The following is a 14553-nucleotide window of genomic DNA, read 5'->3' as shown; positions in this document are numbered from 1 at the left end:
TGGAAAAATTCATACCATATGATGAAGTGAATAAAAAAAACAGCCTTACTTCTATCTTAACCGAAACCAAACCTATTACAACCCTTGACTAAAAGAAGAAAAGTCTTAATTGCCTTTAAACATCACTACCAAGTCCCAGGGTGGAGCTTTTCCTCCTGCTTCTCCAACCACTCAAGTCGGTTAACGGTTAACGGTAGTGTAAGGACGGGGCAAAGGCGGGGCACTCACATGAGCTCTCCTTCGCTGTAGACACAGTCAGCATGGGCGTGGCATGGCTGCTTGGGCCCGCAGGGCTGGGTGTGCTTATCACAGAGCTGCCCAGAGAAACCTGGCTTGCAGGAGCCTGACTTACACATGTCGTGGGCTTCTTGGCGGTTGTCACACACGCCCTGCACACACCCGAAGGCTGGGGTACAGGAAAGAAAGGTGAAGGGAGATTACTGAGGCTCTTATGACAGTCGAGGCTGATAAAGATGGATCTAATCTATGGATATGGGAGGGTACTCCGATGCTTCTGGAGTCGCACTTTGGTCACAGGATGGGACGTATTTGTTGGGGTCAGCACAGTACTGGCAATGGGACCCTTTGAAGTTGGGCTCACACTGACAAGTGCCATTGCCATCTATACCCTCGAAGCACTGAAACAAAGGGAGAGTTGTGAAGTGGGGTGTGCCTATGTGCACACATGTATGTGTGTGTGTGTGTGTGTGTGTGTGTGTGTGTGTGTGTGTACCATGCCATGAGAGGAGCAGGGGGCAGTGAATCCACCAGGCCAAGGGGAAAAGTCTGATCCAAAAAAGCCTTTACAGCATTGTGGGGTCTTCACAACATGGAGAAAGAGAGACATCATGTTCTACTTTAGCTTCAGTTTTAATACAAAACACCCAAAATGCTGTAGATGTACATAGTACTCTAGATGTACAATGTACAAATCTACTCTGCTCTTAAGTAATTAGTGTCAAGATTCAGGGATAAACGTATCTACTGGAGGTTTACTTTATGACAGTGTGACTTTGTGCCCTGAGTATATGTAAGTGTGTTAGACCGAACTACTGCACATGCGTTTGCTGGATTTTCTCTTATTATAAATAAAACAAAGAAGTTGGCATGTTGAATCTGTGGAAGTAAAGCCTAATAATGAACCCAGTCGCACCAGTCCCAGAAACTTTGGGTTATTGTATTTTATTGTATTATTGTTCAAACTGCCATTTCGATGACCAGCTCCTTTAAGGCTGGTGCAATGCTTGCTAGAGCAGATCTGGGACACATGAAGTGATTGGTGTTGGTTCTCATACTCACAGTACGGTTCTCACTGCAATACATGCTGCACCCCAGAACAGGAACATTCAGGCCTAGAAACTTTTTGATGTACACACAGCCCCTGGAAAACGTGTTCTTCACACAAGAGCCACAAGGGAGAGAAATGTAGATATACACAGATAATTTAGATATGCACCTTGAGATAGACACTAAAAACCTCAAACACAATCAACCTTAAACTCTTTTCCATCACTCAGACAAACATGCAGCTATAATGATTACTAGGTATTTGTAAATCCTCTGTAAACCTCTGTAAATTCAAAAATGTTTTGAATTATATAACTTCAGTCAGCGTACAATAATAAAAGTTATGAAGAAGGCATCTTCTTACCATTGAGACACCTGTTGGACAGTTGGACCTGGTGACTAATGAACAGCTCACGACACAGACCCTGGAGACAAAAGACAAAATGGTCTTCCATAGAAGCTCTCACTCCAACAAACAAAAGTAGCTTTTTTTCTTAGATGACGTGGGATTCTGCAGATTTAAATCAAATGTAACTTCTAGATGCATGGCCAAAACTCACCTTATATTTAACATTTTCAGTAACGTCACACCGATGAGGGAGGATGGGTTCTATGGTGGGCAGGATTAGAATCTCATCTAGCGAATAGAGACGTCCATTCTTTGCCTCAACATCTGTCTCAACCACTGCTACCCCGTTGATCAAAATCTGACCCTGATTATGAGCAGAAACCATATTGGGAAATGTCCATCCAACACAAACACTACTTACATACCTAAACATGAATGAGAATCAGCCAGAGACTTTATGACCGAATAATAAATGGGAATAACTGACATGCCAGAGCAGACAAAAAGCTAATAGCTTTTCTACATTTTTGTGGTGTTTGTTGGATGGTACAGTATGTTTAATCACACAGTGTACCAGACCACATTCCTATTTGAATAACTGTAAATTCAGTTAGAGGTGGTCAGCATGTGTGTGTTTGTTGACTGACTCCTTCTCATACATTTTAGCAATGCCAACATTTCCTGGTGAAGTGTTACATGAAATGAAGTGTGAAAATTCTTGAGTACTCACAACAAGGGTGACGTTAAATGCTAGAACTTGATTAGCCATGGACACAGTCTGCGCACTTGAGATGATGTAGCTAACACTCAGCTGATGTCAATGCAAGAAAATAAGACATGAGTGTAATTACAGAAAAAGACGTTTGGTAGCATCATGTGAAAAGTTAAAATATGCTATACAGAAGGGAACACCACATTCCTACTACATTCTCCAAGCAGAAACACTCACCTGAGCAGAGGAAACAATATGGTTTCTCATCAGTTCCAGTAGTTTTGAATTGCCCTTCAGAGATGAAAGGAACAGAAATATAAAGGCAAAGATCAACTTGTTTCCAGTTAAGTGATGCTAAATATAAAATACTGCAGAAATTTTGCAGTGCAGACCTCCCTCATCAGACACAAGGTAGTATAGGTAACCGTCCTTCAGTAAAGAAAAGGCGGTGTTTGTTGGAGCAAACACTGTGTACAGCCACCATATTGGTTTTCTGATGCAAAGAGACAGACTTAAGAGTTTCATACATGCACATTTACTGCATATGTAGACATTTCTGACAATTTCCCGATAGCTCAAGAAGAGACTTAAATTGGGAGAACTTTCCATTGTCAGAAAGAATCTTCATCAGGTTTTCCTGAATTCAAAGAGCAAATTATAAAAAAAGAGTTTTATTTTACTTAATAACTCAGAAAGAAGGATTTCCTGATTTACGTCAGTATTATTAAAAGCATCTGGCTTGTCTGAAGAATGCACCTGACTGTCACTTATAACAGTAGGAGGGACCGTGTCCATCATTTTATCAGTGATGTGGATCACTCCATTCGAAGCAATAATATTGGATTCCAGAAGCAGGCCTTTCCTACGACTGCCATGGATACGGACTTTAACCTGCTCAGACTTAGGAGAGAAAGAAAGAGAAAGACAAAGAGAGAGAGAGAGAGAAAGAGAGAGAGAAAGAGACAGTGAGACAGTGAGAGACAGTGAGAGAGTGCTATTTCTATAATATTCCATTTTTATTCTCCCTCCCTCCCTCACACACACACACACACTCCTCTACCTCAGTTACTGATTCAGCAGTTTTCCCTGTCAGCGTGTAATAGAGTATTCCATTCTTCAGAGTGTCAGAGTTCATTTCCACGGCGACCATGTGCAACTTGACAAAATATCGGGCCTTCGCCTCATCTGCCACCAGAGTTTTCACCTGCAGCAGCAGAACAGTACAATGCACGTGTGTGTGTGTGTGTGTGTGTGTGTGTGTGTGTGTGTGTGTGTGTGTGTGTGTGTGTGTGTGTGTGTGTGTGTGTGTGTGTGTGTGTGTGTGTAACATGGATGTGTTTTGCACTTTTTTATCATTTACACTACTACTTCAAAAGTTTGGGTTCCCATATTTATGCAACTTTATGCAATGTAGGTCTAAATAATGTATGTAGTTATGTCATTCTAAACTATCATTTAGTATTTTAGTGAACTAAAGGTCATTAACTATTGAATAATTCATTATATTGAATTTAATGCAATTTCTCCTGAAATAATCTGCCTCAAGATTTGATCATTGCTTTCCACCCCTTTGTGAAGTATTCTGGATATTAATTGTATTATTAACTCTCTCCATACATGTATATGAAGAATTTTGGAGTCATCTGCACAATTCTACATAATTCTGGACAAAACTATTTGTGTATTTATGTGCTTCCTAAAGTTATTTGAAAATTCATGAATTTTTAAATTCTAGTATCATATTATAATAATTTTATGTACGTATCCACAAAAAAAGTGGATTATTGAGAACACTGGCGCAGTGATTCCAAAGATTTGAACAGTAGTGTGTATATAATTATATGATTCATGATCTGTATGACTGAACTCACAGATGTTGATTTGACAGCTTGGTTATTTGGTACAAAAACAGTAAACTGTCCGTGTGACGTCAGAGGCCAGGACATAGCTGCTTCTGAAAGTGTATTTATGTTCACTGTTCATGTAATGTGCGAGTGCCACCATTGTCTTATACGTTCGATGTCATTAAATGTTTCACAAAGTCGAGGGAGTACGTGCATCCTGTTCTGCGTCCTGCAGCACTCGGGCAAACGTTACACGGACAAAATTCTTTTTTCAGGTAATTACTAGTCTCCCAGTCTACAAAAAGTAGCCATAAGTAGCCATAAGCTCCACCCACTTATATTTAGAGATAATTTGCATAATATGCAAAATCACACACATTTAGGAGCACTAACTCCTAGGATTTTCGCCAAACCTATACAAATCTGGTATCCAGACATTCACAAGAGTCTGAAGTTTAATAAATATTAAAAAAATCTGGGGATTTCTATACTGTGTAGTTTTTACATGCCAATCAAATAAGTTGAACCCTTCAATGCAATGATACCAAACTTTATAGAAATGTAGCCGAAGTGGATATGAGACAAATCAACCATTTTGGTGCACCTGCTTAAATAGGGGGCTCCATCACAGGCAAGAAACTATGACACCTACTCAGATTGTCCAGCTAATGTGAAACTGGTACATAACATCTGTATGCATGTATGGAGCAGGAGCTAAAACAGGGATACTATATCTCCAAAAAGGACTGATACCATCAGCCAATCAGCATTCAGTACAGATTTCACAGGCTTAGCATTGGTCAATCCACATCAAACTTGAATTGTATTGTCATGTATGCATTCTCTAAGACATAGTCAGGTTTCAAGGGAAATGGCCACTTGGGGGCACTATACTAAAAAAATCTATTATATCTCCTACATAGTTAAATTTGGCAACACAAACTTGGACTCAAATGAATCTTTAAAGGAGTCCAAACAGCTTTGCAATTACAATGCTTTTCAAACATGTTTAGTTTTGACACATTTGTTAATAATATAAAATTAGCACTTAATCTTTAAAATCTGAAACTAAATAATTAACAAATAATGTTGACTTTTTCACTCTATGTGGCATTGATCAAAGAGGCACCATTATCATATCACTGAAATGCTGTCATAGGTTGTCTGATTTTGACCAGAATGGAAATATATATATTCACACGACCATTCTGAGGAAAATTGCAAAGTTTGAGGCTCTACATTGCAGAATTACCCATTTTGCTTATAATCGTTAAACTTGTGTGTTCATACCTAAATAGGGAGAAGTCAGGACCAGCATGTCACTTCAACACAGAAATTTACAGACACACATGTAATCATAGTCCGATGTTGCCTGCAAAGATTGTACCAGTTATGACATCGGGAGACTCTGCAGTGCAAAATTATCTACTCTGTGCTTTGGTTTGTCTCATTGGATTATCATCTGGTTGGTTAAGGTAGGCTCTGAGTTCACTTACTTTTGTCTTAGATTCTGTAAAATTCAAGGCTTGTTGTCTAAACCTAGTTGTTAGTTGCTTGGTAGCGGTGATTACTCACTACAGGTGTGGTTTCGCCCTGACCTTAGGTGTGAATTGAGGGGCGGGCTCAGCACTTATTGAACTGAGTTAAATTAGGACGACTCAACATCTGGAGAAGGTATGGTGGTGTTCTCAATCAGTTCATCTACATCTCACCTACAGGACTTCACAAACTCAGCTAAGTATCTTCTCATATTATCTCAATCCTTTATCTCATACCTCCACAAATCAAGCATTTGAAATGTGCTTCACAATTCCTGTCCACATATCCCACAGATCTCCTCGACACAATCATAGACGTCGCAATCTCAGTAATCTCAGCAACCTCACTGACTCACAATGCTTCACACCATCACATATCGTGGTGGCAGGAGGGCTCTGGAACTGCCAATCTGCTGTCCACAAGGCTGACTTCAACTCAGCATTAGCATCCCTCCACTTCATACACTTCCTGGCTCTGACAGAAACATGGATCACCCCTGAGAACTCGGCGACTTCAGCTGCCCTGTCCATTGCCTTTTCATTTATGCATTCTCCAAGGTGTCTTGGCAGGGGTGGTGGCACAGGTTTACTAATGTCCCGAGAGTGGCATTTCACTCCACTTTCCTTCTCTACACTTTCCATCTCCTCTTTTTAATTTCATGCCATTACAGTGTCTTTCCCCACCAAACTTCTTATCAATGTCATCTACCGCCCTGCAGGTTCCCTAGATCACTTCATTGATGAGCTCGACATCCTTCTGAGTCATTTCCCCATTGAAGGAAATCCACTCATGCTCCTTGGTGACTTCAACCTTCCATCAGACAAGCTGCATTCCTCCTGCATCCTTCCGCTGTTGACAGCATTTGACCTCACCCTCAACCACTCTCCTCCGACTCACAAAGCGGGCAATGTTCTGGACTTGATCTTCACCCGTACCACCACAACATCGGACATCGCAGTCAGCCCCCTCCACCTCTCGGACCATCACTTTCTATCCTTCTCTCTCTCTCTTCCTTCCTTGTCTTTCCATCCAGTCCTCTCCAACATGTTCCTCCTTCTTCCATCACAATCTGCACTCCATAACTCCCTCTTCCCTTAATTCTACTATTTTGTCCACCCCTCCTCACCCTGACTCCATCCTCTCTCTCTTTGGATACAATTACAAATACTTTCATTTCTACACTCTCCTCATCAATGAATCTTCTGTGCCCTCTCTCCTCTAGACCCGCTAAGTCCTCCCCACCTTCCCCCTGGCTAACAAACACTTCGCTGCCACAGGAGAGAACTAAGGACTGCAGAGAGGAGGTGGAGGAAATCTCACATAGATTCAGATCTTAGCTCATAAAAGTCTCTCCTTTCTAAGTTCTCACTGGAAGTAACATCTGCAAAGTCATCCTACTACAGGGAGAAATTCGAATCATCATCATTATCTGATCCACTCAAGCTCTTTACAATTTTTTTTTTCCATCTCTTACTCCGGAGGATTTTATCACCTTCTTTGAGGAGAAGGTTGCAGCAATCCACCAGCCCTTTTCCTCTGTTCCCACTCCTCCAAATAATGTGCATTCCTCAACATCCAACTCTCTGACTTCTTTTTCTCCTCTCTCCACAGATGAAATTCTTCAACTCCTGACTTCCAGCAATCTGACTACATGTCTGCTGGATCCGATTTCTTCTGCTCTGTTCCAGACAAATCACAAGAGATCTGCTTCCTTTCATCTCTGTCATCATCAACAACTCCTTATCTTCTGGATACGTGCCTACTGCATTCAAAACCGCCAGGGTGGTACCAATCCTCAAGAAGGCCACACTTGACAGCTCCAGCGTTACCAACTACAGGCCGGTATCACTTCTCTCTTTCCTCTCAAAAGCCCTTGAATGAGCAGTTTATAATCAATTGGCTCTTTTTCTCACCCAGAACTAGCTGCATGATCCCAATCAGTCTGGCGACAAACCGGCACATTTTACAGAAACGGCCCTCGTTGCGGTGACTGAGAAACTTCATGCCGCTAAAGCCGCCAAACAGTCATATGTTTCGATTCTTCTAGACTTTTCAGCAGCCTTTGACACAGTGAACCACAACATTCTTCTCTCTGTTCTTTCCAGGCTTGGTGTGACTGGATCTGCTTGGAGATGGTTTCAGTCCTATCTGGATGGACGGTCCTGCCAGGTGACATGGAGAGGATCCACGTCCAAACCGTGCAGACTCTCCACTGGTGTTCCACAAGGCTCAGTATTGGGCCCCCTTCTCTTCTCTTTGTATACTCATTCTCTTGGTGATGTAATATCTTCTCATGGTTTTTCGTATCACTGCTATGCTGATGACACTCAGTTATTTTATTTCTTTTCCACCCTCTGACATGCAAGTCTTGATATGTATCTCAGCATGCTTGACTGACATTGCATCATGGATGACAGCCCACCACTTGAAGCTCAACCCCAGTAAAATTGAGCTTCTGTTTATCCCAGGTACTCCCAACCCTTACCATGACCTCACAGTTTCCTTCGAGAACTCCCTGGTATCACCATCTGAAGCTGCCTGTAGCCTGGGCATAACTTTGGACAGCCAAATGTCGTTCTCAGCTCATGTTGCTAATCTAACCCAGTCTTGCAGATTTCTCCTTTGTAACATACGAAGGAATCAGCTCTTTCTCTCACAGGAAGCTAACCAAGGTGCTTGTGCAGTGTCTCGTGATTTCAAAGCTCGACTACTGCAACTCTCTAATTACTGGTCTTCCTCTAAGAGCCAGTAAAGCTCTACAACATTTCCAGAATGCAGCAGCACGACTTGTCTTCAATCTTCCAAAATTCTCACGTTACTCCACTGCTGCTCTCCCTTCATTAGCTCCCAGTAGCTGCACGCATCAGATTTAAAACCTTAATGCTTGCTTACAAAGCCAAAAATGAACCACTCCCTTCATACATGAGGTCAGTGGTCAAAGCTCAATCCATACCTCGAGTACTTCGAACCTCAAGTATGGCTGGCTTGAAATACATTGCTTCAAGTCTCATATTTTCTGTCCTGGCTCCAAAATGCTGGAATAAACTCCCATTTGCTGTCCAGACAGCAGAGTCACTTGCAGTCTACAAACACAAACTGAAGATCCATCTATTTGCAGAATATTTAAAGGACAACTGACACTGCTCCCATAGAGAAAGCTACAATGCTACAATGACCGACAACCAAGAGATGTAGGAACGGGGTTTACATGGGACTACAATCAGGGACAAACTAGGAACAGCTGAACACAAAGGGGAGGAGACACGGAACCACGGAGACGAAAACTGGAAAACCTGGAAGTGACTATGTTGCCATGGAAATGAGGAAACTGTTTGATTGATATTTGCACCATAAATCCAAGGAACATGAACACACCTTGAGTTGACATGGTACATGCCATCATCCTCATCATGAGTGTGACAACCACCACCACAAAGGAAGTTACACTAAAGGGCATGTTAATGACGTCAACATTTGAGGAAACAGTTCAAACTAATAACTGGTAGTACAATACTTTCCAAACTGTTTTTAGTGAAAAAGTTGATTTCAAGGTATTTTAGTTTCCTCTTAATATATGACTCCAAAAACAGACTTTATGCTATGAAAAATCACAAAACTGATCTTACATCAGGTCTGTTCAGGTCAGAGAGAGGGAAATATGGCAGTTGGCTTCTGCCCTCAAATCTGAACATTTCAGTGTCAATACTTCTATAGATATACCCACAGTTTACAGAATATGAGTAATGGGCCAACCAACTCAGGTGACAACCAACCCTGATCTCCTCTATGCAGATAAATTAGAAAACAATGACGTGCTTGTAATGAGTCAAGAATACTTTTGAAGAAAAAAATTTTTTGATACTTTTTCAGTATTACCCTACATGATTATAAACACATTGAAGTAATAATCTTTCCGCAACAATCATGCATAATTTGTCTATACAAAAACAAACAAACAAACAAACAAAAAGGTTAGGAGGAGGTGGGTCAAACATCTCCGTATTGAAACACAGCTCATTGCAACCTCTGCACACCAAAGACTTTCTGCTGCCAAAAATATTCATTCAGTTCTTGGAGGAAACTAATATGATGACTGGACTACCTAATGCTCTTCCACTTCATACAGTGTAGCATGTCTTTGGTTGCCTTTAATTACCCTTAATATTAGCCAAAACCTTAGAATACTATGTTATGATAAATGAAGTCAGTTATTAAGTCTTTACATTTTGATTAAATACTGTCATGGAGCCCCCACTAGTCACGTGGTACAGCCCACCGCGTGCAGTGGCGCTTAATCGTCTTGTTTGTAGCCACGCCTTCGTACTGAGCACGTGGTTAGTCTGCTAATGTCTGCGTGCACTTACACCGCTGTGGGGCGCTGCTTCGCTGGCGGTTATTGATCACGTTCACGATGGTCATGTTGTCTGTGTTAATGTTCACATCGGTAATGTTAGTCGTTGTGTGTTCATGTTCACCGTTTACGTTATATGTGAGTGCCGTTGTGTTTTTCGTATGTTAATAAATGTGTCCGTCCAGTGAGTCTGTACGTCCTGCGCTTGCCCTGCGGCACATGTAGGTTTTATGGCTCCATTTTATTTATGTTTCTTAAATTCATAATAGAAATTTGAATTTAATCTCAGCTAAATGCCATAAATGTAAGAGTGTTGTATGTGTGACACTACCAATGCTTTTGACACCTAAAATAACTAATTCTAGTGGAACAATAAGTTAATAGTACAACATTGTCCTTGGCTTTCACTCATAAACAATTTATCATTAGTATAAATATAAAATAAATCTATGTAGCCCTACTACGCTTATAAATTAATTATTAAAACGATTATATTACTAATTTCATTTTAGGATATACAATAAGCTTTCCATATGTGATTTCCCCTTTTCTATTTGTTTTGAAAAAAAAAGACTGATATTTGCATCGCGTCATGTAACTTTTGTGCCATTAACAAAACTCTCCCTTTTATCTTAAACTCAGAAACTGCATAGCTCACCGAATTCTGAAATGTGTGAAAGTGTAGATGAAGAAAAAAAAGTAGGATTACATAAAATACTACAAAATATCACAGAGGTTGTAAAATTCATTTTTAGAAACTGTACTGAATGCCTTTAAGGTGTAATTTCCTCGCTAAAATATAATTTGTAAAACATTAAATGTTTTATTTCATGTGTATTTTTATGATGCGACTCTTAAGTAGGACAGATTAAAAAGGAATAGGGAGCCTTTTCCAATAAACATTAGTTTTATTTAGGCTATTTGTTTATTTGTTAATTTACTAGGCTGCAAAGATTGTTGAGAATTGAAAATGTAAGTTTAGGCCTCTAATAGTATTCAGAATGATTAAATGTGGAGATCTTGCAAAAGATCACGTGTTTATTTCAATAGAAGAACAAGTGAGATAGATGAGATAAAGCTTTTCAGCTTTGATTATGTACTACATATTACCATTTTTAAAAATGTTGAGAAACAATTGGTGATGCTTGGCTGTGAAAGAAACTTTGGTATTTTTATACCTGGGTGTGATTCCAGCTGAAAGCTGAAATAAACAATGCCGTATAAAATGTTCCATATTGTGAAAAATGCTAGTAATCATTTTTTTAGTTTGAAGAAGTTCAAATGTAATTTCCTGAGGAAAGGCACTTGGTGTTGTCTCTTGGTCATGTGATTCATTTCTTTCTGAGGCTCCTCCTTCATGTCCTCATAGTCTGTAAAAAGAGTACATTGAAATCTTTCTTTTAAAATCTTAAAATAGCTTAAAATATTTTATTTTTGTATTATGCACATATTAAATCAGCTTGTAAAATGTTCATGAGTGAGTAAAACAAAAATTGCCTCAGTGTTTATCTAATCACCACTACAGTGCTAAGAAATTCCATGATTTCCAAGAAATATAATATATGAAGATGTACAAATATTGTGCCTTAAATAAAATATCTTAAGAATAAAATGTAGCCTATTATCATTTATGACAACCAGCTCTGTTTTAGTTTTAAGCCTTTGCATGATTCAAGGTACCAGACACATCATTTGTAGATCACACTTAGACAGACGCAGCATTTGTAGGACACGATTAGACAGATGTAGATGGCACTGAACTCCAGTACTGTTTCAATCGTCTCCACTTGTATAAATATTGGTACATTTGTTATATAAGTGAAGGGAGACTGTAGTTGATATATAAATAGGAGCCCTCTGTCATGCATCAACATTATTACATTTCCATGTCATGTCATCACTAATGTGACCATGTTTTCACTATGCTGCCTGTGTTCTTGATTTGACACACCGACTCCACCATACAGGTGGAATGTAGTGGAGAACACAACAAGGGAAGCCGCTCACCATTTACACCTCCTACGTCCTGTCCAGCAGTGATGATGTCATCACTGTTCTTTGGTGTGTCCACTACACTAACATGCAAAGATCAATTATGATGTTAAAATATAACGACTATATATAATGTTATATAATATAAATATATATTTACAGCATTACAGTTTCTACATTAAAAAAAAAACAAAACTTACTTTCTGTAACATTTGGGTTTGTTGCAGCATCATTACAGTCTTCTGGTGTGGCCACTATACCAACAGGAGAAGACATATTATACTGATATCAATAAACTATGTTTTACATTACAACCTATTGTTCTGATTCAGTGCTTCCATTTGACATAAATGGCCTTGTATTAAAATCTTACTTGCTGTAATGTTTGGGTTTGGTCCAGTGGTAATAACATCATCATAGTTCTCTGTAGAGGAGATATAGAGGAAAATACCAGTACATTAGCATTTATTTCATTAACTGCTTTTATGTATGAGGCTACAATCTTGTAACATTACTAGTCATACCTGTCACAACAGCAGCATTCTGATCATCAGTAATGACATCATCATAATTCTCAGATACGTCCTCTACACCAAAACACAGATGTGCCGAGACACACAGATGTTACTGAGCTGGCAGCTCTTAAAGCATAGAAAAGCTCCATAAAAGTAGCACAGGCATCATTCATTTACAAATAATTTAATGATTCTCTTTTCTTTTTTATTGATTTATTTGTTTGGTTATTTATTAATTTTTATTTTATTTGTGATCTGTTTTTAATGATGACTGAATATAAAAGTGCTCCCCATACAAATTCAGACTTGTATTCACACCAAACAAATGAACAGTTATGGGTTTGTAGTAAGAATGTTTGTTCTGTCTGACAGACAATCCCCAATACAGAACCACACCTGCTACAATATCAGGGCTGGGTCCAGCAGTGATGACATCATCGTAGTTCTCTGGTATGTCCTCTCTTTCTATGTCCCCTAAGTTCAATAAAAGCAGACTGTCTTTAAAACAGTCCAGCCATCTTTTCATAGTTTGGTTTAAGAAAGTAGAATCACATGATCAGTTAATAAAGGAACTCACTTATGAGGTCACCGATGGTGGTGACATCATCGTAATACTCAGGCTGGTCCACAGTCACAGACTTTTCTGGAAAAAGATGATAACTTTGTTTTTTACATAACTTAAAACAAACTACGGTAATGAGAATGATGTACAAACTGTAATTCTCTGATATGTCTTTTGTAAACTACTGCATGTGACTCTGGTTAGAATATGGGGGAAGCACTTCTGCAAAACATCTTCTGATCTACAGATGAATAAAATGTTTGACCAGTGCAGTAAAGCTCTCATTTATCTAACAAAGAGGAACACACACTACCAGATAGACTCATATGAGACAAAGTGGAAATCTAAAAGAACAAATAAATATTTCATGCTAGGTAAAATTTTACATTTTCTGTAACCATTCATGACAGAATATTATAAATAAGGTTCAGCTAGGTGAGTTTTAATAATAAATTATTTTAATGCTTATCCATCATTCTAATATTTCTAAATGGGATCCAATTTGACACACACATGCAGTGGCCCTGTTACCTGAGACAAACTCCTGAGCCACATCCTCATATCCTGAATGCTGGGATTCAGAAAGGACACTTCCTGTTAGAGGAGCGCAGAACAGTCATGTGACAGGTACAGAACACCAAATCAACCACAAACTGACTCATGTGGTCATAATCAACTGGGTTGGATACAGGAAGATGAAAATAATAACACTGCAGCCAGTAGAGGGCAGCCTAAGACCCCACACACCAGAAGACACATACACTGACAAGTGCGCACACACACACACACACACACACACACACACACACACACACACACACAGCCAAACTTACCTGCATAATAGAAATTTGGGGACACTGCTTTCCAGGGTGTACAGAGATGTATAGAGTGTATAGAGGCTACATAGAGTGTATAGAGGCTACACAAACACCCCTCTTTCATTCACTTACACACAATCTCTCTTTCTCTCTCTCTCTCTCTCTCTCTCTCTCTCTCTCTCTCTCTCTCTCTCTCTCTTTGACTCTCTTCCTGCACACACCTGCTGCTCTGTGGTTTTCTCATCCTGTACCTAAACTAAAGGTGTACAGGAATAACATAGTTGAGCTTCCCCTGCCTAATAGATGATTATCAGCAGAATTACCACACTCCTCACATGCAGCCAAAGACACATTTACTCTAATACACATTCACCACTCACTTTCATGACAGTCTCTCATTATTTTAAATTATTTTCTTATTATTTGTGCAGCTCAGAAAAACTAGGAAGCATTTGGAAAAACAAACACACACACACTCTCTCTCTCTCTTCTCTTTTCTTATGTCTCTCACACAAAACTAGTTGCAGGCAAAGACACTCTCACACACACATACACAAACACACAAGCATGTACACATTTTCTCT

At 39.5% G+C, this 14553-nt stretch overlaps 1 protein-coding gene and 1 long non-coding RNA gene across 2 annotated transcripts in view; both read right to left on the bottom strand.

The window, feature by feature from the left end:
* Window positions 1-2922: 2922 nt before the first annotated feature.
* Window positions 2923-3503, bottom strand: LOC145659890 (uncharacterized). Its single transcript, XR_014126046.1, has 3 exons — window positions 3409-3503; window positions 3105-3248; window positions 2923-2985 (listed from the first exon to the last, which is right to left on the bottom strand). It is a non-coding gene; the product is annotated as an uncharacterized LOC145659890 (long non-coding RNA).
* Window positions 3504-11098: 7595 nt separating this feature from the next.
* LOC118241737 (antigen WC1.1-like) overlaps window positions 11099-14553 on the bottom strand; it is a 10325-nt gene continuing 6870 nt past the window's right edge. The window contains exons 13-19 of the mRNA XM_081723255.1: window positions 13683-13745; window positions 13167-13232; window positions 12986-13063; window positions 12590-12661; window positions 12448-12498; window positions 12090-12152; window positions 11099-11452 (exon numbers count right to left, since the gene is read on the bottom strand). Coding sequence (XP_081579381.1) covers window positions 11337-11452; window positions 12090-12152; window positions 12448-12498; window positions 12590-12661; window positions 12986-13063; window positions 13167-13232; window positions 13683-13745 — 509 coding nt within the window. The 3' untranslated portion in view covers window positions 11099-11336. The remainder of the gene's footprint in view (window positions 11453-12089; window positions 12153-12447; window positions 12499-12589; window positions 12662-12985; window positions 13064-13166; window positions 13233-13682; window positions 13746-14553) is intronic.

The sequence above is a fragment of the Electrophorus electricus genome, chromosome 11, assembly GCF_041902795.1.
Source record: "Electrophorus electricus isolate QZ-2024a chromosome 11, ASM4190279v1, whole genome shotgun sequence".
Classification (NCBI taxonomy): Eukaryota; Metazoa; Chordata; class Actinopteri; order Gymnotiformes; family Gymnotidae; genus Electrophorus; species Electrophorus electricus.
The sequence above is the reverse complement of the archived record's forward strand: the minus strand, read 5'-3'. Positions and strand labels throughout refer to the sequence as shown.